Below are 27367 nucleotides of genomic sequence, written 5' to 3'. Positions count from 1 at the left end.
GGGTTCAGCAGAGCGCCATGCTGGATACTGGCAAGTTTTGGCAAAGAAGCCGCTACTGAGCATGCGCACACCCAGGAGGCGCCTAAGGAATTCCGCAGGGACAGGGAGGGATCCAGAAAAAGGAAGTGGGTGCTGTTGTCGTTCCAGTGATTAAATGACCACTGTCTTGAAAGAGCGAGGGTGAGGGGCTGGTGAGTGCAGGGAGTTTCCGAGGGCTGAGTGAAGAGGTGTCTCTGATGTCCGTGAAGAACAATCGGGTCAGTGATGGAGGCGGTCAGTGGATGGAATAATAGCGGTCGGTGTGGTCTTGATGGTGGCTTCCCGGCGGATTGATAGTGGCGTCTTTAATGGTGGATCCGCGGAGACATGGGGTGGGAGTGATGGGGTCTACGATGGTGGATTCCCAGGCGGAGTGATGGGGTCTGTGGGATCTTTGATGTTGGATCTGTGGACGGCTTCCCGCAGTCTGTGGGGGGTGGGGAGGATAACTGTGGGGCCTGAGTAATGAAGGCTCTGAGGGGGAAGGATGCTAGATCTTCATTGATTTCCTCTTTTTTCTAATTACTGGTTTGTTTCTATTTCTGATATTTTAAAAGTTGTCGATGGAAATAATCAATAAATAATCATAACAGGAGTAGAAAAGAGTTTTATTTGAGCCAAACTGAGGACTGTAGCGCAGGAGATAGCGTCTCAGAAGGCTCTGAGGAATCTCTGGGTTGAAGCATGATTTTTAGCATAGTCTTATACCTTATCAGAACAAAAATCATACATCAAACATGACAGGGATATATTCCTTCAAGGTTTTAAGAGCACCAGATTTAGTACATATAAAGTGAGAGAGCAGGATCTTGGTGTCTAGGAAGGGGATGCCACGGGAAGGGAGTTATTTATTTTTATCTTCGAAACAGACTTCTTTACTTTAATGGTTAAAGCGGATGTGCTGTGTGTGTTCACACAAGTTCAGGCAGAACCATGTATAAGCCAGAATGACTTCCCCATACCTCTGTATGTGAAAATTTTCTTTATCGTTATCATGGTACACTTTGCTAGAGACTTTTTGATCCCTTCCATATCCAGATTAGTAGCTACTGTGTCATTCCTAATATTTATGTATCATTTTTCTTTCCCTTTTTTATTATCAATCATCTCAAGGTTTACTTTATTGGTCATTTTGAAGTACCGATTGTGTTTATACTCTCTTCTGTTTTTATATTAATTTTATCTTTTTATTTTTAGATAGTTTCTCTTTTATCTCCATTTTATGTAAATTGCCATTCTTTCCCTTATTTTCCCAGTTTTATACTGGATACGTTTAGGGGTATAAAGTTTCTTTTATATACATCTTTATCTTTGAAATGTATAAGTTCAGTTTGATGTTCCACTTTGATCCTGAGTTATTGGAGTTTCTTCATTCCCAAATTATTGATATGTTTTGTTTATTTAAAATTTTATTATATTGTCATAAACTGTAGACTACAAAGTCTCAAATTTTAAAAATTTGTCAAGATTTTCCTTGAAGACAGGTTACACAAGTTACATTGAACTTTGTTCAATGGCTATAGGAGAAAGTATATTTTCTGTTTGTGTGGTATAAACTTCTCTTAATGTATATTAAATATAGCCTGTTAGTATTTTTCAAGTTTTTTTCTTTCCTATTTTTGGTCTACTTGATTCATCATATTCTGAAAAAGATATAAAAATAATCTCTCACTAATAATTCACTTTGTAGTTCTATATGCTTTTTTGCTAGATTTATTTGTGTGTGTTTGGGGGAGAGACACACATAAACCTAATGGTTAATGCATTTTGTATCATTTTTTTCATTTATTGGATGCTATTATTACAGGATCCCTCTTTTCAACACAAAGCAATTTCAATTTTGAATTTCACTTTGGTATTTATATTGCTATCCTTGTTTTCACTTTCATTTCATTTGGATGATTTATCTTTGCCCAGGTCTTTATTTTATATTTCTATTTGTCTCATTGTTTAGGTTAACTACTTATAATAGATACATTTTAGTTTTCTCAAATCCAACCTATAACCTAGTCTTTGTTTGTCAATAGGATAATTTTACCTTTTCAGTTTAGTGTAATAATGATTTACCTGATTTTTATACCTTCTGTTTTAATGTTTACTATTTATTTTAACTCATTTTCTTTTCCTTTTTCATACTTTTATTAGATTGATGAAATTTCTGTTCATTGTTTCCATTCTACACCCCAGATAACTCCTGTTTTTTTCCTGAGATAGTTTAAAATGTTTTGTCATAGGATAGTATTATTAATTTTCTGTTTAATGGCCTCCTTATCACATAATCATCTTTTTAAATAATTATATATCTCTTGCAAAAATTATTGCTGAACAATTTTTCCATTTGCTGTTTCTCATCTGACTTATTTTACATTTGTTTGGAATACTTTTTGTGGGTATTTTCCTCAGGTAATGATAAGAGATATTCTTCAAGTGCTTTTATTTCTGAAAATGTCTTTGGCCCTAACAGAAGTGGTCCTTTAGATGCTACTTCTGATGTCAGTTAGCTTTCATTACTGCAGATGGGGCATCTTGATTTTCTTAATTCTTTTTCTGTAAATAATCTGTTCTTTCACACATGATTTAGATGTGTTTTAGATTTTAAAGTTTACCTTTAAAATTCAAAAATATTCCTAGATTTGTTCACTGATTGAGCTCCAACTGGTGTGCGTGTTTGTGTGTAAATTTGTTGGAAAGGCTAATGGTGTAGGCCTAGTGAGTGGTGTGGATAGTGGTAGGAGTCCTTGGGTGATTTCTCAGAGTCCATCACAGGTGCAGGTATGTCTGGAATTGGAGTCTTGGGATCACTGATGGAGATGCATTGTGGGTAGTGTGGACAAAGAACACTGCCTGCCATTTCAGTAAACAAAGTATGTTGTGGCTATCAAGCCATCAGCCACTGCAGCCACCCCCAACTGTGCATCCTGAGGGGAATCCAGAATGGGGAAAAGCAGGATATTGGCCCTAGATAGTTAGATGCATGTCAAAGGAATGATTTCAGTGAGCCCACACTCTTGCATCTCCCATATATAGGAAAGTGCTAAATTTATTAACTTGAGATGTCTGGATTTTCTTTAATTGACAGTAATCTTTTGATGTTCCAATTAGATGGTTTTGGTTTTGTTTTGTTTTGCAAAAACTCATATATATTCTGGCTCCTCCCTTACCTCTTTGGAACAGTCCCTCAGAGCTATCTGAGGGGCTGTACCCTGGGCTTAAGTCCTCAGTGAGTCTGCTGAATAAAATCCTCACCTTTTAGGCTGTGCATTTTTTTTTCAGTCGACAGTAGTGATAACAGTGTGGAGGCCAGTTATTGGTACATGTGGTATTGTGATATAATAAGAAATATATATTTTGGGTTTCATCCACAGTTCCCAGCACATAGCTCCTAACACCTTTATTATTTCCTAAGTGATAAGGGCTATAGGGGCTTCTTTTGTTCCTGTCTCTTGAAATAGCATCAAAGGGATAGGGTGAAATTAGTGGGGGTTTTTTGCTATAAAACATTCCTTTCAAGCACACCTGAAGTGATGTTTGGAAAGGCCCTAGTGAATTGCTGGATGGGGGCTGGTTGCCAGGGGAACCAAGCAAATTATTAGCGTTTTAGAACTTGAAACCCACTCTCTGGCTGGAGGTTGAATCAGTTGCCAATGGCCAGTTATTTAATCAATCATTTGTACATTGTGAAGCCTCCATAAAAACCCAAAAGTGTGGGGTTTGGAGAGTTTCTGGATTGAACATGTTGAGATTCTGGGAGAGAGATGCACTGCTTCCGACATATCTTGCCATAACCATCTCTTCTATTCTACCTGGCTGTTTCTGAGTTATATTCTTTTATAATAAATTGGTAATCTAATAAGTAAAATATTTTCTTGAGTTCTATGAGCTGCTCTAGCAAATTAATGGAGACTGAGGAGGAGGTCGTGGGAACCTCTGATTATAACCGGTTGGTCAGAGCACAAGTAACAACCTGAACTTGTGATTGGCACCTGAAGTTGGGGTGGGGACAGTCTCATAGGACTAAGCCCTTAACCTGTGTGATCTAGTGCTAACTCTTAAGTAGATGGTGTCAGAACTGAGTTAAATTGTAGGACACCCAGCTGGTGTTGTAGAATTGCTTGGTTTGCGGCCCCCTCCTCCCAACACACACAACACACACACACACACACACACACACACACACATTTGGTGGCCAGAAGTGTTGAGAATAGAGGAAAAATACACAGGAGGAGTTTTTCCTTTTCAGGGCATGATTGATGTAGAACCAGGACCATGAGGTAGAGATGTTGGAGGTTCTGTGATCAGGGACTGTAGAATGAGTGATTGTGATCTCGTGGAGAGAGCAGTGAGTGGTGGCTTGAAGCGAGATCTTAGTTCCATGCCCAAGAATTGGACCTGGGTAGCCTGGCTGAAAACCAAAAATCCTAGCCCCTAGACCAGCAAGGGCAAAGTTTCCCTGGCTCTTGCCCCATTTGAAAGCAAGAATGTTTCAAGGAGGCAGAAACCGTAAAAACAGGTACAAAGTTTATTATTAGAGACACAGCACAACATGTGGGAGAGACATAGAGAAACAGTTTGTGTAGTTAAGACAGAAGCAAGGCAGAGATACACACCCGGAGAGAAAGAGTACGGGCATCCTCCCTAATGAGGAGGAGTGAAGTAAGGAGGTGGTTAAATCATTTATATAAGGCATTTCATCTGGGTCTTTGCTTATCTTTAACCAGTTATCTCACTTCTTTTTCCACACCTGACCTATCCTAGGTCCCTCCCTCACATGTATGCACATCTTTTTGCCAAGATGGATTCCAGTGCAGAAGCCTGTGGGAAGGTTGACACCACCTATTATGGGGTGGCACCCCCTCCCTTTTTTGCACGTGTAGTTGGGGAGGTCTCCTTGACCTCAAACATGAGAAATATGTGGTCTCTTTATCGTTTATCTGGGCAGGACTCAGCTCCTGTCTGCCCCTGCCATTACTGTTATCTTAAAGTGTCCACTGGAGGCAAAGTGCAGCTGTTTACCCTGTTCCTGTGTTCTTTCTATCTGGAAGTGTAAACAGGAAGCTGGCTGTAAATGTCTAACCTGGAGCCCATCTATTTCTTGCCTCAAGAAATATAAACAGAGGATGGTTGTAAATGTCTAGCCTGGAACCCATCTATCTTCTGCCTCAGTTGCGGCCTGTGGGAAGCAGGACAAGGGAACCAGTGATTCTGATGTGTGAGTGATGGCTGCTGGGGTGAGGTCAGTGTGCAGCAGTTGACAGTTGTAGTAAGCAGATTGAGGAGTGGGAGTGAGGAATTGTCAGGGTTGGTGATGACTTGAGGGACTGGTGAAGTCAGATAATGTTTGATACAGTAATTGCATTCTATGTGGATTACTGATTTTGTAATAATAGCAGTAATTAATATATAACAAGCACTTATGTGCCACACATGGACTGAGTGCTTTTTAAGTATTATAAAATTGGTTTATCTTAAAAGTATAAGGATGAGGAAACTGAGACTGAAGTAAGTTCTTCCGATTGTCACAGCTAGAAGATGGAAGACCTGGGATTCAAATGTACATTGATTTGGCTCCACACCTCATATATTTCCCCTGTGCCACCCTGTTCCATACTGTTTGATGCACTCTTGCGAGGACAGCTGAGAGGCTGTCACTGAGTGGCACTCTCTCTGTCAGGATCCATTTGTGTTTCCACAGAGCCCTGAGGTCAGACCACTTAGTTGAACCTTCAGGATCGTTTTTTTCAGACTCCAGCCCAACTTGGCCCGATAATCACTGGCAGTCTTTGGACCCTCACTCAACTTAGGGCTCCTGGGAAGTCTGGAGTTCTAAGAAAACGGAGGTGAAGCTCATTGTGAACATGCCAGCCAAAAAGAGCTTGTCTCATAGATCCCATATCCAGTTCAAATCCTGGCTTGGCAGGAATGTGACAGTTCCTGTGAGTGGGGAGAGGGAAGCCCAGAAGCACGAATCTTCTCAGAGGTGGACTTGCTGAAACAAAGCATGATCTTTTGCAATGCGAACAATGCATGGCTCATGTCATGTACTCAAAGGCTGTTCCCTGTAGTGGGAGAGGATTTATTTTTTTAAGTTTTTATTATAGAAAATTTCAAACATACAGGAAAGTAGAGGAAAGTAGAGAAAATGTTATAATGAACCTACAAATGCCCTCATCACCCAGTCTCAATAATTACCAACCATTTGCCAGTGTTGTTTCACCTATCTCTTCTCACTTGCTTTGTTCTAGTTAGAATATCTTAAAACAAATCTTGGATACCATGTCATTTTACCCACAAATACTTTAGCATACAAACCAACTGATGTGGACTTTTTTCCCCCACATAACCCCCAGGCCATTACTCACCTAACAAAAGTTACAGTAGCTCCTTAATATCATCTGCTATTCAATCTATAGTCAGAGATCTCTGATTATTTTGGACAAAGAAAGTTGTCATCTGCTGTATCAGTAAACAAAGGAAGTTGTGGTCAACAATCCATCAGCCACTGCACTCGCCCCCACTGTGCACCCTGAGGGGATTCAGGATGGAAAAAAACCAGGATACTGGCCCTAGATATTTAAGGTGCATATCAAAGCCATGATTTAATGAGCCCAGACTCTGAATCTTCCCATACATAGAGAACTGCTAAATTCATTAACTTGAGATGTCTGGATTTTCTTTTTCTTTTCTTTTTTTAAAATTTTTATTGGATATAGTTGATTTACAATGTTGTGTTAGTTTCAGGTGTACAGCAAAGTGAATCAGTTATACTTATGCATATATCCACTTTTTTTTAGATTCTTTTCCCATATAGGCTATTACAGTGGATTTTCTTTAACAGTAATCTTTTCATGTTCCAGCTACCTATTTTTATTTTTTTTTGTAAAAACTCCTATATATCCTGGCTCCTCCCTTACCTTTTTGGAACAGTCTCTCAGAGCTATCTGAGAGGCTGCATCCTGGGCTTAAGTTCTCAGCAAGTCCGCCAAATAAAACATAATTCTCACCTTTTAGGTTGTGCATTTTTTTCAGCCGATGTTATCTAAAAAAATGACTTTTTAAATTTTCCTATGAAAATTAAAAAAATACAAATGTAGAGAAAGTAGTATAAAGAAGCTTCATTTAGGGGACTTCCCTGGTGGTCCAGTGGTAAAGAATCCGACTTCCAATGCAGGGGATGTGGGTTCGATCCCTGGTCAGGGAACTAGGATCCCACATGCCACGGGTCAACTAAGCCTGTGCACCACAGCTACTGAGCTTGTGCACCTCAACTAGAGAGCCCATGTACCACAAACTACAGAGCCCATGCGCTCTGGAGCCCATGTGCCATAACTAGAGAAGAGAAAAACCCCACGCCACAACTAGAGAGAAACCCTCGTGCCGCAATTACCCATCAATTTTCACAATTATCAACTCATGCCCAGTCATTTGTCGTCTATCCCTTCCTCCAATATTTTTTTTCTTCTGCTGGATTATTTTGAAGCAAATCTCAAAGATTTTGTCATTTTATCCATAAATATTTCAATATGTAAAATTCCTTTAATAAAAATAGCCACGGTGATATTATCACACCTTAAAAAATTACAATACATTTTAAAGTATCATTTTATGTGGATTGGATTGGTAAGATTTAGAGGCTTGATCAGATTCAGATTCCTTTTTTTGTTTTTGTTTTCTGGGGAGCAAGACTACTTCCCAGGTGATATACTTGATCAGGAGGCACATAATGTCTGGTTATCTGTTTTGTGATGTGAGCAGCCATTGACGATTGTTTCTTAGATCCATATTTCATTATGTGTGCAAAATGGACATTTCTATTTCTACCATTCCTTTACTTTGTCGACTTATAAAAATGCATAATGTGAGAGTTGAGAGTTGTCTTATTTGGGGCAAAATGAGGACCATAGCCCAGGAGACTGTTTTATATAGCTCTGAGAAACTGCTCCGAGAGCTAGCAGAGAGGGTCACTATTATATATGATTCAGGTGAAGGGGGTGGTACGTACAGTCAAGCACACATTTTGGCAAAGTCTTGCTGCTAGTCCTGCGAAGGTTGCTGCTAGTCACAAGGAGCAGATGTCTCTGTTAATGATTTTAATGCCTTTCTAGATATGAGGAGATGCAAGAATTTGGGCTCATAAAATATTCTCCTGAAAATATCTTACTATCTGCAGGGCTGTTCTGCCAGTTTTTGCCAGAGCATCAAGTGCCTCATTCCTGATCTCCACCCTGAACTCCTTTCAGGATGTGTTGAAGGTCAGCAGCTGCAGTGGCTAGTGACTTAACCCTTGTAGAGGCAGATGGCAAGTGCCAATTTTTAGTTGGCAACTTGTAGCTGGAATAATTATATAAGCAGAAAAAGAAATTCCTTCATGAAGTGTTTGGTTATGCTTGACTGACTCTTTTGCTTTTTGACAAGTTTCAAAAATAACGGTTTGATTCCCTAATACTTTCCAAAGGTGCTAGAAGTGTTCTCTCTCTTGATCTGGATGGCAGATGTGAAAAATAGGGGAAAGTGCTGTATACTTAATATTAATGTACTTTACACAAGTTATACCACACAAAAAAATTAGCAAAGAAGTAACCAAAATGTTGTTTATATTAGAAAGTGTATGTTAGAAGCAAAAATTTTAAAAGTCCATCATAAAAAGATACTGGGGAGGATAGGTCTAGGGTAAAAGGGACACAGTCCCCAATGTATGAGTCTTGATTGGAACATGCTTTCAACAAAACAGCAAGAAAAGGTTTTTCTGGGGTAATTGGGAATTTTGAATATGAGCTGAATATTAAAGTGTTATAGAATTGCTAATAATTTTCTCAGGCATGATAATAATCTTTTAGGAGATTGATGTTATGAATTTAGGCATGAAGTGTCATGACATCTGCAACTTTCAAATGGTTCAGCCAAAGAAAAAGTATATACACCAGTATACTCATATATATGTATGCATTTACATGTAACTATATGTTTATATAGAAAGATTAAACAAATATGGCAAAATACTAATTGTTGAAACTAGATGGAAGGTATATGTGTATTTCTTGTACTAATAATTCAACTCTTTATGTTAGAAAACTCAATAAAAAAATTAGAGGGGCTTCCCTGGTGGCGCAGTGGTTAAGAGTCCGCCTGCCGATGCAGGGGACACGGGTTCGTGCCCCGGTCGGGGAAGATCCCACATGTAGCAGAGCGGCTAGGCCTGGAGCGGCTAAGCCTGCGCGTCCGGAGCCTGTGCTCCGCAACGGGAGAGGCCACAACAGTGAGAGGCCTGCGTACCGCAAAAAAAAAAAAAAAAAAAAAAAAAAAAAAATTAGAAAACAGTGGCTTCTGTCAGTAAGTGACTTAGGTCTTAAGGTTTATTAACTAGAACCAAATCCACTTACTATGTTGTAGTTAAGACAAAGTTTCCATTGACAGTTCCCTTTTAAGAATGGGAAGCGGGAATTCCCTGGTGGTTCAGTGGCTAGGACTCAGCACTTTCACTGCTGGGTCCTGGTTCAATTCCTGTTCTGGTAGCTAAGATCCCGCAAGCCATGGGGTGTGGCCCCCCCAAAAAAGAACTGTAAGCAAAGAACAGTGAAAAAGCTAGCAGTCTCCCTTTTTTTGGTCTTACTTATGGATGTTCTCACTACTTGTGATGGGCTGGTCACAGAAGCTCAGAGCAAAATCATTAAAAAGTTACTTTGCTTTTTACTAGCAAATAAGAAAAATATAAACATTCAAATTACTTATAATTTTACCATCACCCAAATATTATATCTGTTAACATACAGCTCCTTCCAGATAATTTTCTCCATGTGCATGAATTCATTCATGTATGTGTGTATGTACACACATATTGTTCAATGAAAATGGACTCATACTGTTTGGTACATATTTTTATTTTTACTTAGCATTTTAACACATTTTTCTACAGTAGTTTAATTTTACATGACATTATGTCTATGGATGCCCTATAAAGTATTTAGCTGTCCACAATTGTTATCAAGATGTTTCTAAACTTTTTTTTTTTTTTTGGTATTAGCTGTGGTAAAACTCCTGGATTTAAATCTTTGTGCAACACAGGATGATTTTTTTATAATGTAATTCTAGGAATAAGTTTTTGGGTCAGTTGCATGGACACTAAATGATGTATATGTCCATGTGTGCCATTGACACACTTCCTTCTCTCATCGGTCCCTCTGTCAATCTGTTTTTTCAGATCTCTGCCCCTTTCCCAGAAGAACCAGAAATGACCAAGTCCCTGGTGAGTTCTTATTTGTTCATGTATTTATTTGTTGCTTTCTTTATTTTTTAGTGGATTTTAGGAGGCATCTATTAACCCATATAGTAAATGTGTAAGTATAAATAAATGAAAACTAAGATCAGAGAAAGTAAAGAAGAGATTATCAACTCCAAGTCAAGCTTGGATTATAGGTATATATGAGTTGTGTGGCTTCACACAGTTATGAACTTTGAACTGTAAAATTGTCTCTGATCTTCCTGAAAGACATAGCAATGATGGAAGTGAAATACATGGTTTATATTGTTGAAAAGTAATTTATTTCATCTATAGTAACTATTTCCTGGTTTTTGATGTTTGAGAAAATTTTTGATAGATCTTCAGATGAATGGAGATAGGACAGTGTCTTTAACAACCCTGTTAGAAGTTCACTAACAGGTTTTCTATAGTGACTTACAAAGTAGTGCTTTTCAACTTGCACATGACTTCAGATTCTGATTTAATAGGACTGGGATTCCCACAGGATGTTAGTGCTGCTGGTGCAAGGACCACCTTGTGAGGCAAAGTTTTGAGTGAATGGATGTTGAGTTTTGTCATTTGCTTTTTCTGCATCAGTTGACATGGTCAGGTGATTTTCCTTTTTAGCTTATTGCTGCGGTAGATTACATTGATTGATTTTCACATATTGAGCAGCCTTGCAACCTCTGAATAATTTCCACTTGGTCATGACATACACTTCTTTTTATATATTTGTATTTGCTAGTATATTTTTAAGGATTTTATATCATGTTTAGGAGGGATATTGTTCTGTTTTTTTCTTTCATTACTACTATGCATGGATGAAAGTCCCAAAACTCCACTTGGCTTTTTTCTTTTTCCATACCACTCCATTGGAGCGTGATGGGGCCCCTCTGTTCAGCCAGGCAAGAGTGGGAATCTAAGCTACGCACTGGGTCTTTGCTGATGGGCAGGGGATCAGGCCCAGAGTTTTCTGTTTATTTATTATGTTTGGCTGGAGCATGTTTTGCCTAAAGGTTTTCTGTTTCTAGATTGCCCCTTTCCTGGTCTTTTAGCTAGAGAGAGCAGACTTTTCTGTGAGTTTTTTTGTTGTGCCTTTGTTGGTGTTTCTGGGTTGTAGGCTTTTCTAGTACTTGGTCAGGGCTGTATGAGTCAATAGACTTCAGGAAACTCATGCTGTGTAGTTCCTTGGTTCCTGAGGTCCCTAGACAGTTTGCTTTTTTTTCTTTAAGCTTTCAGTCTTCTTATGTTTGCTTTATGGATAATGTCTATGGTTACTAGAAATACTTAGTGGGTGAATAGGGACAAGTGCATCTACTCTATTTTTCCAGGGGTTGAAGTCAGTTCATTGATTTTTTTTTAAAGGAGGAGTTATTTATATATTAAGCATGGTCTTTTTTTTTTCAATTTTTTAACCTCTTTGTTCTTTGCATTTTAACTTTTAAAAGTAAATATTTAATTTTGAATATCATTAAGGTTATAGATATGTTTACTCAATCAAATAGTTTTTTGAAGCTTCATTTAAAAAAAAACAAACCACCTGTTAGCTGCTCTCTTATCCCTCAAATTGCAGTTTCTTAAAGGTAATCACATCACTCTGAATTCAATTGAACTAATTTTTTTAGTATTTACGTTCCCATGTCTAAATAACATGTTTATATTGGTACCTTTTGGTTTTCAGTTTTAGGCAGTTTCTACTGACTTAGCACAATAGAAAATAGGGATTTAACTCTCTTTCAGACACTTAAGGCTTCAACACTTATACGAACATTTCTTCTTCCCCTCCTTCTAATATAGGTATATCATAATTTTGGGTAAATCAATAGGCTGTATTTATTATTATGATTATTTTAATTATATTCACAGCTGAACCATTTATTTTACCTTTTATGCACTATTTTTTGTTTTACCTGGAATTAATTATTGTTTGGTTTAATCATTTGTTTCATTTTCCATATTTGGATCACTATTTCAACTCCACATTCTTCCCAGGTATATAAATATCTTCTCAATATGTTAAAATATATTAGATAATAACAGTAATCACAAACATTAATATAGGCTTACTATATGCTAGGCACTATAAACATTCTCTATTAACTGATTTAATCATAACCCCTTTGAGGTATCTATAATCATTATCCTCATTTTACAGAGAAGGAAACAGATCCACAGAGAAGTAACTTGCCCTGGGTCACACTGCTAGTAAGTGGTGAAGCCAGAAGTAAAACCCAAGCAATTTGGCTCCAGAATATAGGTATTTATTTCAGCTGTTGAAAGAAGCTTCCCTTAGAGTCTTTGACCTGCTTGAAGTTGCTCTCTATTTGATACTCATCTACTGACTTGGGGGTCTCCCTTTGGCATGATACTAGGAATTCCTTTCATGTCTCTCAAGTATTAGAGCTCTTGTTTTCTGGCTGTTTCCTGATTTATGCTTTCAGTTTTAGAGAATATTATCCAGTAGCTCTCTAGAAAGTATTTTGTGGAAAGTAAATTTTTTGAGACCTTGGATGTCTGGAAATATTTTTATTTTACCCTCAGTAATTTCATAGCTAATTCTAGATTGTAAGTCATTTTTACTCAGAAATTTTAAGCCACTCTTTTTACTTTTACTATCCCATCTTTTCTTACTGGTTGCGATAGGCAGAATAATAACCCCCAAAGGTATCCACATCCTAATTCCTGAAACCCGTGAATATGTTACTTCACATGACAATAGGGACTTTGAAGATGTGATTAAGTTAAGGATTTTGAGATGGGGTGATTATTCTGGGTTATCTGGGAGGGCCCAGTGTAATCACGGTTCCTTATAAGTGAAAGAGGGAGGCAGAAGGGTCAGAGTCAAGGGGAGATTTGAAGATGCTACTCTGCTGGCTTTGAAGATAGAGGAAGGGACCATGAGCCTCTTAGAAGTCATATAAGACAAGGAAATGGATTCTCCCTTATAGCCTCCAGAAGGAGTGCATCCAACACACTGATTTTAGCCCAGTAAGACCTATTTTCAACTTCTGACCTCCAGAACTGTAAGATAATAAATTTGTGTTTTAAGTTTGTGGCAATTTGTTGCAGCAGCAATAGGAAACCATTACAGATTTTGGTACCTGGAAGTGGAATGATGCTGTAACAAATACCCAAAAATGTCAAATGGCTTCGGAATTGGTAATAGAAACTGTAAAAATTTTGAAGAGTATAATAGCAAGAGCCTAGATTTCCTCGAACAGACTGGTAATAGAAATATGAATGTTAACTCTGCCAGAGGACTCAGAATGAAGTGAGGAGCACACTAGGAAAAAAGTTATATTGTTTTAGAGAATATTTCAATTATTATAAACAGACTATTGATAGAAATATGGGTGTTGATGGTGCCGCTGCTGAAGACTCAGAAGGAAATGAGGAACATGTTACTGGAAGCTAGAGGAAAAGGACATCTCTGTTATACAGTGGCAGAAAGCTTAGCTGAATTTTGTCCTGTAGTTATGTGAAAAGCAGATTTGTCAATGATGAACTTGTATTTTTCTCTGAGGAGATTTTCAAGCAAAAGGTTGAAGATGTAGCCTGGTTTCTTCTTCTTGGTTATAGTAAAATATGAATGTTAAGAGACAGATTGAAGGAAGAACTGTTGAGCAAAAAGGAACTATATTTGATGTTTTGGGAAATTTTGGGGCTATCAAGATTCCAAAAGATGCTAAAATTAGTTTAACTGTAGGAAAGTATGCTCTTGAGAGAAAGTCAAGGGTGTGGAAAGATGTTTGTATATATTTCTAGGTTTTTAGAAAAAAATGTAGGTATTTAGCAGGATGAATAGGGTGGAATGCATTTACCTTTTTTTTTTTTTTTTTTTGAACTGGAAGTCTCAATCTTTGCTGTTAATTTGATTGTTTAGTTTATTTATATTTAATGCAATTACTGATATACTTGAATTTATATCCGGGTTTTTTTTTCTTTCTTTCTTTCTTTTTAAATTAATTAATTAATTATTTTGGCTGCGTTGGGTCTTTGTTGCCGGGCACGGGCTCTCTCTAGTTGTAGCGAGCTGGGGCTATTCTTTGTTGTGGTGCCTGGGCTTCTCATTGTGGTGGCTTCTTTGTTGTGGAGCATGGGCTCTAGGCACACGGGCTTCAGTAGTTGTGGCACATGGGCTCAGTAGTTGTAGTGTGAGGGCTTAGTTGCTCCGCAGTATGTGGGATCTTCCTGGACCAAGGCTCGAACCCGTGTCCCCTGCATTGGCAGGCAGATTCTTAATCACTATGCCACCAGGGAAGTCCTATATCCAGTTTTATTAGTTTTATGTTTGAACTGTCTGTTTAATATTATTTTTACATTCCTTTCTTGACTTTCTTTTAGATTAGTCAAAATTTTAATTTTAATTTTGTTAACTTGCTTGTTATACATTCTTTCATTTGTTTCCCTAGATATTACAATATCCATTTTTAACTCATTATTACCTTTCCCCCTTCTCAGTAGATACTAAAACACCTTAATTCCATTTGCTGCATTTAAATTCTACACATATTTTAAACTTCACAAGATATTACTGTTACTGTTTTTGCATAGTCAGTATTTACAGTATTGTAAAGTGGGATTTGAGAAACTTCTTGAATCTTTGAGTTGCTGTCATTCACCATTACTTTTTCAAATTTTGCTTCTGCCTCATATTCTCCCTCTTTATCTTCTCAGACTACAATATGTTATTCCTTTTCACTGTGTTGTACATGTGATACGTCACATGCGCTTGTGTTTATTTTATTAAAAAAAAACTCTGTGGTCTGGTTTGTATATTTTCTGTTTGCTTGTCTTCCATTTTAGTAATTCTGTATTCTGCAATTAAACCTCTCTCAGTTCGTAATTTTAGATACTGAATTTTTCAGTTTTCATTTGATATCTTTATTATAAGTCCCATTTTCTCTAATGAAATTCTCCATCTTTTCTTCTAACTCCAAAGTGCTGTAGGACTGCTTCTTTTGAATTCTTTTCCTCTGGTTTTGGATATTTGGCCCCGTTTTCTGATAGGCATAGGATTTCTTTTATTGTATCAAAACATGTATAAAGCATTGTAGAAGATCTAGATTATGATATCTTTCTCAATAGTGATTTCATCTTTCCCTGAGCAGATAGAGTAGAAGATGAACATCTTTATCCAGTCAGGCACAGTGTTATGTTGAATCAAGGCTGAGTTTAAGCCCTAATAATAGTCTACCTTTGGTTCACTCTGGCCATCTAAGATTTTCAGCTGAGAGCCTGGTTTGTCCTCTGTGGACCCTCCTCCTGATAGATGCCAACTCTGTCTTCTTACCAGACTACTAAAATTTTGCTTTGCTTTTCAGAGGTTATTCTGCTTAAGTTTTTAGTCTTCTGCCCATACAACCCTAGAATTTGACAGATGTCCTGAGGGGAAAATTGGCCATGTGTTTGAGTTCTGGTTTCTCTGTCACCCAACTGTAGCCTTCTACTTGTTCAAAGCTGGATTTTCACCTTTTGCCACACCCAGAATTGGTAAATACTCCCAGTGTAAAAGTGTCTGCGTACATCAACTTAAATCTTCAATGTTCTCTTGAGAGTCTTAGTACCTAACAAGCTTCCAGTACTTCCAAACAGATGATTTCAGTATTTCATCTGGCATTTATAGTTATTCTTGGAAGAAACACTGGACTGCCACAAACTATTGTATGCCATCTGGAAATGACAGTGCCTCAAAAGGGTCTCCTTCACATACCATATATATTGCCCATTTAAAGTGTGCATTCAGTGGGTTTTAGTATATTCATGGAGTTGTGCACCCTTTTTCACAGTTGTAGAACATTTTCTTTCTTTCCCTCCCTACTCCGACACCCCCCCCCCCCCCCCCGCCGACATCCTTCCATTCCCCCCTAGCCCTGGGCAACCAGTAGTCTTCTTTCTGTCTCAATAGGTTTGCCTGTTCTGGACATCTCATATAAATAGAATCATATAATATGTGGTCTTTTGTGACTGGCTTCTTTCACTTAGCATAGTATTTTCAAGATTCATCCATATTGTAGCATAAATCAGTATACTTCATTTCTTGTTATGGCTGAATAATCTCTTGTATGTATATACCACATTTTAAAATTCATCATTAGTTGGCAGACGTTGCACTGGTTTTATTTTTGACTATTAAGAATAATGCTACTATGAACATTCCTATACAAGTTTCATGTGGATAAGTGTTTTTATTTCTATTGGGTATGTACCTAGAAGTGGAACTGTTGGGTCATATTATTCCTTTTGAGGAAGTATCAGACTGTTTTACAAAATGACTGCACCATTTTACATTCCCATCTTTACTGTATGAGGGTTCCAGTTTCTCCACTTCCTCACTAACACTTGTTATTATGTGTCTTTTTTTTTTAAAATTATAGCCATCCTAATGGGTGTATTTTTCTGATGACTAATGACTAATGATTTAAGCAGTTTTTTAAATGTCAGAATGAAAATTTTAATGTCATTTATTATTTTGCTACAAAATAATCATAAAAATACAAATAGGCACAAACAGCATTTTTTAAATTATAATCATCTTAGTGAATTTGAAGGGTATCTCTTTGATTTGAATTTCAATATCCCTTATGACTAAAGATATTGAGACCCTCTCATGTGCTTTTTTGGCCATTTGTATATCTTCTTTGCAGATATGTATATTCAGATTCTTGATCCATTTTTAATTGGATCATTTATCTTTTTATTGAGTTGTAAGAGTTCTTTATCTATTCTATACACAAGTCCCTTATCAGATATATAATTGCAAACATTTTCTCTTAGTCTTTGGGTTGTCTTTTCACTCTCTTTTTTTAAAAGTACACCTTTTATATGTTTGTTTGTTTGTTTTGGCTGCGCCACAGGGCATGTGAGATCTTAGTTCCCCAACCAGAGATCGAACCCATGCCCCCTGCAGTGGAAGCGCAGTGACCTAACCACTGGACCACCAGAGAATTCTCCCTGTGTTTTCACTTTCTTGATGGTATCCTTTTAAACACAAAGTTTTTAATTTTGATAAAGTCCAATTTATCTATTTTTTTCTTTGGTTGCTTGTGCTTTTGATTTTATATCTAAGCATTGACATATATATGCTACCAAATGTAAAATAGTTATCTAGTGGGAAGCAGCAGCATAGCACAGGGAGGTCAGCTGGGTGCTTTGTGATGACCTAGAGGGGTGGGATAGGGAGGGTGGGAGGGAGGCTCAAGAGGGAGGGGATATGGGGATATATGTATACATATAGCTGATTCACTTTGTTGTACAACAGAAACTAACACAGTATTGTGAAGCAATTAGTCTCCAATAAAGATCTATTAAAAAAAAAGAAATCATTGCCAAATCCAATGTCACAAAGATATACCCTTAGCTAAAACTTAAGAACATTTAGGTCTTTTGATCCATTTTGAGTTTATTTTTTTAATATGGCATGAGGTAGGAGTCCAACCTCATTTTTTTGCATGTGGATGTCCACTTGTCCTAGCACCATTTGTTGACAAGACTATTTTTCCCCTTTTAAATTGTTTTGACACCTGTGTTGAATTATCAGTTTACCCTAAATATGAGGGTTTATTTCTGGATTCTTGGTTACATTCCATTGAATTCTATCGTCTATACTTATACCAATACCACACAGTTTATTGGAAAAAGAAGCCTATTTTATTCATCTTTTTTAAAGAAAGAATTGACTTAGTGGATTGATGAGTGCAAAGTGAAAAGCAGAAGATATATTCTAAGTGAAGTGTTAATGAAATATGGCATACATAGAAAAGAATGCACAAATCATGTATGCAGCTTGATGAGTTTTCACAGCTTATTCTTTTGTAACCAGTACACAGATAAAAACAAAACAAAATAAAACTCCAGAATATTATCAGAACCATAGAAAGAATGGCATGATACTTTTAATATTTATTTTTTCCTTGAAATAATAATGTAAAATTTAGGTATTTAGTGGGAATCTTATATGTCATATCATGTTAAAAATTATTAAAAATAAGTTTCTAAATATCTTGTTCCTGTCCTGCAATCCTGATCCTTTACATTGAATAAGCATGTGTTTTTCCAGGGATCAGTGTCTTTCAAGGATGTAACTGTAGACTTCAGCAGGGAGGAGTGGCAACAGTTGGACCTTGCTCAGAAAAGCCTATACAGGGATGTAATGCTGGAAAACTATTTCAACTTGATCTCAGTGGGTAAGCACAGCTCTGCTGGGTAAGGCTGTACCTAATTGAGTGTATTTTCTTTCTCAGTGGAATTTCTGAAATCTGTGAGATTTCTGAGGTACGTGGGACTTCTAAAGACTGCAGGACATCTGAAGTGTGTAATAGTTTTGTCCTTATTTTTTGTCCTATGTTCTTAACAATATTATGAATATACTTCTGTTCCCCATGAACTTTTCTGGAAAGTAAATGGAATATTTCATTGTATGACCTCTGAAATCAAGTATTTTATCATTTCCTGTTATTAGGGTGTCAAGTTCCCAAACCAGAAGTCATTTTCAACTTGGAGCGGGGAGAACAGCCATGTATGTTGGATGGTGAAATCTCAAGCCAGAGCTATCTAGGTGAGTAGGGAACAAAAAGCATAAGAGATAGTACAACCGAACTGCAGTTGTACTGGCAGAGGCTGACAACTTTGAAGTGCTATTATTATGATGTTTCTCAACATTCTGAACTTTTGGAACTGCATGGATAGAGTTGATATTGGCCCCTTGGACATCTAAATGCCATCCCCACTTCAGGCCCCTTCCAATATCAGTGTCTTTGTTGCTTGACTTTTTTTTTTTTTTTAGCAGAGTTCCCTGTGCTATTCAGTAAGTCCTTGCTGGTTGTCTATTAAATTAAATTAATTAATTAATTTAAAAACCATCTTTATTGGAGTATAATTGCTTTACAATGGTGTGTTATTTTCTGCTTTATAACAAAGTGAATCAGCTATACATATACATATATCCCCACATCTCCTCCCTCTTGCATCTTCCTCCCACCCTCCCTAGTCCACCCCTCTAGGTGGTCACAAAGCACTGAGCTGATCTTCCTGTGCTATGTGGCTGCTTCCCACTAGCTATCTGTTTTACATTTGCTAGTGTATATATGTCCATGCCACTCTCTTCATCCCACTTTGCTTGACTTTTTAGGAGGGATGTGCTACAACTACTGGTATGTTGGATTTAAGATACTGCCTTTTTGCTTTTCCTCCCTTTTTATAGCATTTTTTTATTCTTTTTACCTCCATCAAGGTCTTAAATCGTTTTCTTACACATTCAGGGGCTCATAGAGTTGCTTTTTAAAAAAATTACTGTGGGTCACACTCCTGCTGATTTCTTTTCATTGTTTTTCTTTTCCCTTAGTGCTTCAGAATTGTCACCTAGAGATGGCCTTATTATATCTTCTCCCATGCCTCTCCTCCAACTGTTGACTTTTGAGGGTACCATTACCTACAATTGGGGACAGCTTTTTATTGTATGTGATATTAGTAATTATGCTTCCTGACATTTTCTTCCTACCTGACTAGTGTAACACAACACTCACTAGGTCTTTCTGATTAATTTATTAATTTTGATATTTTACAAAAAGTTTCTGTACCTTGTGTGCAGGAAATTGAGTAAATTATAGTCCCCAGTTTGTAGTCAATATATTCATCATTCTGTTTAAGCTCCCCTTCTTATTTTATTTCTTTCATAACTTTTTTCTTTTTTTTTTTTTGCCACACCCTGCAGCATGCAGGATCTTAGTTCTCTGACCGGGATCGAACTGTGCCCCCCTGCAGTGGAAGCTCAGAGTCCTAACCACTGGACAGCCTGGGAATTCCCTATTTTACAATTAAAAATAAATTTTATTTTATTTCTTTACTTATTCCTTTTAATCCTCACTTCCTGTTTGTTTTTATTCTTCCCAGAGGCAACTGCTCTATTATATTTGATATGTTTGCAATCTATCCTTGTATTTGTGGGGTATTTGTAAAATTTAAATTGTTGGTCATTTTAATTTATAGAAATGGTACTGTGCTGTATGTCCTACTCAGTTTCTTATTTTTTTCTCTCAGAACTAAATTGGTTCATGTCACAATGTGTTTTTCTAGTTCATTTCTTCTAATTGACGCATACATTTCATAGTGTGTATATATACCACATTTACTTGTCCAACTTTCTAGCTACTACAACTAGTACTGTAATAATTTCTATTCTTATAGGAAATGAGAATTTCTTGAGGAAGAGTAGTGGGATTGTTTTATTACTGAGTATACTAATACTTTATTTCACTAAGTATAAACATGTTGTTTTCTAGATTGGATGTATTAGTCTGCAATCCCCTGAACATACAAGGGCATCAGTTTCTCCACATCCCTGCCCATATTTTTAATAATTTCACATAATGTGGCTAATCGGATGGATTTTAATTTCTAACTATTGTTTTAATTTGTGTTTCTCTAATAACAAAATATTTTGAACATCTTATCATGTACCTTGTAGTAGATCCTGACTTCATTTTTGGTATTTGACTGCTGACACCTTCTAAACTTCACCACTGTCTCTTCACCTTCTGCCCCACATCTGGGCAAACTGACAAGAAAGCCCAGGTGCTCTTTCCCTTGGTACTAGTGGGAAGTTGCACTCATCAGTCAGCTTAGTCCCATATCCCAACCACCATAAAAAACCCAAGCAAGTTTCCTTTTCTTGCTCTCTTAAGTCACTTTTGGAAGGATCTTTAGGCGATGACCACCACCAGGGGGTCTTTCTTCTCTTGTTCTGTGGCTTTACTGCTCTCTGGTGAGTATACACTTCGAGCTGTGTTACTTTATGCTACATTTGCTGAGTGCCACAAGTCTCTGTCATATTTTTTTTTTTTCTCTGTGGGTGGGTGAGGATATATTTATTCTCTCAGAGTATACTTAATAAATGGAAATAAGAATCAGAGTAAATAATCACATTTATATGTATATTTTGTAGGCTGATTAGCAATAAGTGAAATTGAAATAAAAATGACAAACATAAAAACATCAAAAAACAAATAACAGTTAAAACAATGATGGCAGGTACATTGAGAAACAGGTACAATGCTGAAAGCTCTGTAAGTTTAGCCAAATCTTTCTGGAAAGAACTCTGGAAACATATAATAAGTGATATTAAACTGAACATGCTTCCTGCCCTGGAAATTCTACTTTGGGGACATACTCCAAGGAAGTAAGCAAAAGAAAAGTCAAGAAGTTGACACAAAGATTTTTATGGCTACACTATGTATGAGGATAAACTAAACATCCCAAATGGTCCAAACAGAGGAAAAACTACCATAGCTATAAAAAAAATTATAAGTATAGGAAGTACTAATATACAGAAATGCACTATGAAATGTTATGTGAAAGAAGCAAAAACAAATAATCAACACAGAGTTTAAATACATGTAATGTACACACAGACCTTAGCAGGGTTTATAAGATTTTAAACAATATAAATAAATTATAATGCTCTGTCATATTTTTAACCAATTGAAGTTGTAAGTTATTGGCATTATGGGACATAAGTAAAGGACAATGCCTTCGTTAAAGTGGCCTAGACCTATCTGTGTGTCTCAGATTGAATCATGTGTCTCAATTCTGGCATAAGCCTTTCAGGGGAACAACTGATACCTTACACATATAAGGGCCCATCAGGTGGCTGCTTGTGTGGAGGAAGAGCAGTTACAGTGCAGCATGCTAACAGCAGATGGTACACCTTTCAAAATTTTGTCATATTTTATTGTGCTTTTTGCTTTTCCCTGTGACTCATCTTCTCAAATAATTCTTTATGCTCTTTCTACTAATTTTTCTCTTTTATAAAATATCAATTAGATGCCCTCCTCCTTTTACTTTCCAGTGATATCACCAAAACCATGTCTGTATTTACTTATGCCTGGATTATTCTAACCCTATTTGGATGTACTGTTTCCTTTTTTTTTTTTAACTTTTTTTCTTAGATGCTGATTAAAATATTCTGCTTATCTTGTCATAGCTATATGGTGCAAAATATTATCTAACATATGACAAATTCCTCTCTCAATGGGTTTATAAACTAAAGGAAGAACATGCCTCATATTTGCAATTCACATTTATCTCTGTTTAGTTTCCATAATCATGTTTACTTTGTTTTAACACTTTCTTTAATGATACCCCTGTGTCTGACCCTTTATTTTCTGGCCTATCTGCCTATTCAGATAATCCACATACTTATGCTTTGCTCTCAGGTTTCACTTACTCCTTGAATTGGACCTAACTATTACAGCATACATTGCTTTTCCCTTTTCTAATTCTTCAACCCCCAGAAATTCAGAGAAAACAACATTAATTTGTGTGATAACTGAGTCTTTTACCTCTTTTTTAAAATGTTTCCTTAGTGAATAGTTAGTGAAATTAACTTCTTTAATTTATGTCATAGGCAGAGGAGGTTATTTTGTGCTATTTCAGAGGGATTTGAAAATTTTTCTGCTAGGAGTAATTCAAAGGGCCAATAATTGTAATTAGAAAGGGAAGATAACTGCAAGAAATGTTTAAAATTTCAGGCTTTGAGCATTAAGCATTTGTTATTGTGCAAATCTATGCCGATTAAATATGACTATGAAAGGCTCAGAAATATCTGTGTTTGTTTTTAAGTTAAAAGAAAAGAGAGTCTTCCTAGAGTTGTGCTGAGATTTGAGATTCATTTTCAGAGCATAGAACCCTAAATGATCCATGAAGAAAATGAATTTTGAATAGGAACAGAGGACCAGAAAAAGGAAGCTTAATGGGGAAAAGGAAAAGAATAGATGTTTGGATTCAGTAATAAAATAGATTTTAGTGACTGGTGGAAAGATAGCTTGCATACATTCATTTTATTGGCCTGAATTATGACTCTGTATTTTATTGAATGAGTAATTCAATGTGTGACAGAGGAATTATGGATAAACTTTTTACCACAGGAGCAAACTTTTTGTTTGGTAATAATGTAAATGTTGTCAGGTGTAGCAATGGATTTATAAGCTAAAGAAAGTGAAAGGTTGCAAAAGATGAAAATCCATGTTTAGAAATCAGTATTAGAGGTCCTCAGGATTAATGAAAGCCATTAATGTGTGTGAGTAAAAATGTAATATAAAAAATAAAGAATGTGTTTGGGGACATTACAAGGCCTTAGAGATAGAATGAAATGGATATGAGGTTAGACTGTGTCTATATTCAAGAATAATCTAATTTTTACTTAAATATTTACTGAGAATCTTGTCTTACACACTATTCCAGAATTTGGAATATTAGTGATTCTTATTCTGGGCAAGAATGGTATATTGGAGTAAAACTAAGCCCCTGTCACTGAGAGACCCCCAAGAAACAGTGACTTAGAGAATATAAACATTGACCCATCACATGACAGTTCCAAAGTGAGTGGTCCAGGTCTGCCAGGCCACTCTGCTTCCAATGACTATTTAGGGACAGAGTTTCTAGAAAGTCATTGCACCATCATCTCCTAGAGCAGGGGTCGGCAAATATTTTCTGTAAAGGCCCAGAAGTAAATATTTTAGGCTTTGTGAGGCATGTGATTGCTGTCATAATTACTCAATTTTGTTTTGAAGCCCCAAAGCATCTATAGACAATACATCAACGAATGGATGTGGTTGTGTTCCAATAAGAACTTTATGGACATGGAAATTTGAATTTCATATAGTTTTCATGTACCATGAAGTATTACTCTTCTTTTGTTTTTTCAACCATTCAAAACTGTAAAATCTTTTCTTAGCTTTTGGGTAGAGGCCTGGATTTAGCCTGAGGCTGTAGTTTTCTTATCTCTGCCTTGGGCATTGCCAGCTGCAAGTCTGAAATATAGCCAGTGGGAAGAGGAGAGGGTTTTTGGAGACACACCCACTTCCTTAAGACCTTGGCCTGATTACAAAAAATATAATTTTTACTCCCATTTGATTGGTGATAACTGAATTACTTGGCTTTACCTAATGACAAATGAGGCTGCACAGACCTATTGTTTTTTTGTTTTTTTTAGACCTATTTTGAGGCAGGCACATGCTTGGCTACAAGCTTAATACTGTTGAAGGAAGGGGACAGATGGACAACTTTCAGTCTCTGCTTCAGAGTTGGCCCTTTTTGCTGTTATATTCTTCCTATTAGATGCATGTATGTGCACCCCAAACAGGACATAAAGAATTGAATCATATACATACATTTATTGTTTGTAATGGTAAAGCTAATTCAGGATGACTGAGGCTACAATAGTTTTCTAAACATAAATAAGTTGGTATTTAGGGCACAGTGGTTAATAGGGAAAAGAGAAAGCAGGGAGATTAAGATTTATAGATGAAGGATAGTAAGAATCTAGACTCAGAAACACTTCTTTTTAGCCACTTAGTTTGTCACTTTGTTTTTCTGACCCCTTACTATGTAGTTCTGCTACATGCACAGAACTGATGTACTTCAGTTTGAATCTCATATTCCCCAATTACTAAACATTTGATTTGGACACCCTACTTAACTCTTCTGTGGCTCAGTTTCCTCATCTGTAAAATAGGGATAATAATAACACCAATATCAAAAGGTTGTGATGATGTTTAAATGAGTTAGAACTTGGAAAAATGCCTGGCAAATCTAAATGCTATTGTTTATCAGACAGCAAGTTAATGTAAATGCTTATTTTATTATTGCATATTATTATATATAAAGAGATTACTACACATATACTTATTCATATATTTATCTATATTTAGTATTATGTTTATATAAACCTCTTCCATTTCTCTGTGTTCACCCTGTATCCACTCTATGTATCATCCCTTCTGTGTTCTGCTAACTGTTCTTTGTGTGTTTTATTTTATTTTATTTTTTAGATCAGGGTATTGGTTTTGAAACGTCACAACAGGGAATGTCTGAAGAAGTTTCAATCCAGTTTGAGAGAATTAATCTCTTCACAAGAGATGACCTGTATTCCATTTTAGAAGAATTGTGGCAAGATGATGAACAGACAGGGAGATGTGAGGAAAACCAGAACAAACATTTAAGTCATGTTGCCTTCATCAACAAGGATACACTAGCTAATGAGGGAGACTGTGAATATAATAAAGACATTAGGAAAATGTTTCGTGTAAACACATACCTTGTTCCTTCAAGAAAAAGACTCCATAACTATGACTCATTTCAAAAGAGTTTGAAGCCTATTGTAAGCCTATGTAATTATAATAGAAACAATGTAACAGAAAATTTTGATAAGATTATTGGATATGGTAATATCTTTACTCATATGAATTCTCATACAGAAATGAATGCTTGTGAATATAATCAATGTAAGAAACTTCTGAGTCATAAGCAAACTCTCATTCAACATCAAAAATTTCATGGGGAGAACCTCTGTTTATTTTCTAATTGTGTAAAACTTTCCACCCATAAGTCACACCTTTTTGCACATCAAAGGCTTTATACTGAAGAGAAACATCATGAGTGCAGCAAATGTGAAACAGTCTTCACTCGGAAGTCCCAATTTGCTGTACCTCAGGTTTATACAAGAGAGAAACCTTATATATGCACTGAATATGGGAAGGACTTTTCCCTCAACTCAAACCATGAGAAAACTCCTCACACTGAGGAGACTGATTGTAAATTCAGTCCACATGGAAAAGCCTTTATCCAGAAGTCAGATCTGTTCAGACACCAGAGAATTCATACTGGAGGGAAAAAACCCTATAATTATAATGAATTTGGGAAAAATGTCTCTCAGAATTCAAACCTCAATATACAGAAAAAAGTTCATACTGGCGAGAAACACTTTGAATGTACTGAATGTGGAAAAGCTTTCACAAGGAAATCAACACTAAGTATGCATCAGAAAATTCATACAGGAGAAAAACCCTATGTATGTACTGAATGTGGGAAAGCCTTTATCCGGAAGTCACATTTTATTACACATGAGAGAATTCATACTGGAGAGAAACCTTATGAATGCAGTGACTGTGGAAAGTCCTTTATAAAGAAGTCACAGCTCCATGTGCATCAGCGAATTCACACAGGGGAGAATCCCTTTATATGTTCAGAATGTGGGAAGGTCTTCACCCACAAGACAAATCTCATTATACACCAGAAAATTCATACTGGTGAGAGACCCTATATATGTACTGAATGTGGGAAGGCCTTTACTGACAGGTCAAATCTCATTAAACACCAAAAAATTCATACTGGAGAGAAACCCTATAAATGCAGTGACTGTGGAAAATCATTCACCTGGAAGTCACGGCTCAGGATACATCAGAAATGTCATACTGGAGAGAGACATTATGAATGCAGTGAATGTGGGAAAGCATTTATTCAGAAGTCAACACTGAGTATGCACCAGAGAATTCATAAAGGAGAAAAACCCTATGTTTGCACTGAATGTGGGAAGGCCTTCTTCCATAAGTCACATTTTATTACACATGAGAGAATTCATACTGGAGAGAAACCTTACGAATGCAGTGATTGTGGGAAATCCTTCACGAAGAAATCACAGCTTCATGTACATCAGCAAATTCACACAGGAGAGAAACCCTACAGATGTGCTGAATGTGGAAAGGCTTTTACTGACAGATCAAATCTCTTTACACACCAGAAAATTCATACTGGTGAGAAACCCTATAAATGTAATGACTGTGGAAAAGCTTTCACTCGGAAATCAGGCCTCCATATACATCAGCAGTCTCATACTGGAGAAAAACATTATGAGTGCAGTGAATGTGGGAAAGCCTTTGCAAGAAAATCAACACTAATTATGCATCAGAGAATTCATACAGGAGAGAAACCTTATATTTGTACTGAATGTGGGAGGTCCTTCATCCAGAAGTCACACTTAAATCGACATCGGAGAATTCATACTGGAGAGAAGCCCTATGAATGCAGTGACTGTGGGAAGGCCTTTATTAAGAAGACACAACTCCTTGAACACCATCGAATTCACACAGGAGAGAAACCATATATGTGTGCTGAATGTGGAAAGGCCTTCACCATCAGATCAAATCTTATTAAACACCAGAAAATTCATACTAAACAGAAACCCTATAAATGTAGTGACTTTAGGAAAGCCTTCAACTGGAAAGTACAACTCAGTATACATCAGAAATCTGATACTGG

At 36.8% G+C, this 27367-nt stretch overlaps 1 protein-coding gene across 1 annotated transcript; it reads left to right on the top strand.

Annotated features, from left to right (window-relative positions):
• ZNF484 (zinc finger protein 484) lies at positions 1–27338 on the top strand. Its single transcript, XM_022564582.3, is given in 6 exon segments — positions 1–257; positions 10235–10279; positions 18333–18459; positions 18735–18830; positions 25102–27182; positions 27185–27338. Coding segments are annotated over 6 exon segments (2409 nt in total). The 5' UTR covers positions 1–236; the 3' UTR covers positions 27224–27338.
• The last annotated feature ends 29 nt before the right edge of the window (positions 27339–27367 follow it).

The sequence above is a fragment of the Delphinapterus leucas genome, chromosome 6 (assembly GCF_059928025.1).
Source record: "Delphinapterus leucas isolate spDelLeu-1000000601 "Yukka" chromosome 6, BTC_Dleu_Yukka2, whole genome shotgun sequence".
In the NCBI taxonomy this organism is placed as follows: domain Eukaryota; kingdom Metazoa; phylum Chordata; class Mammalia; order Artiodactyla; family Monodontidae; genus Delphinapterus; species Delphinapterus leucas.
Note: the sequence above shows the minus strand (reverse complement) of the source record. Positions and strands in the feature narration are given on the sequence as shown.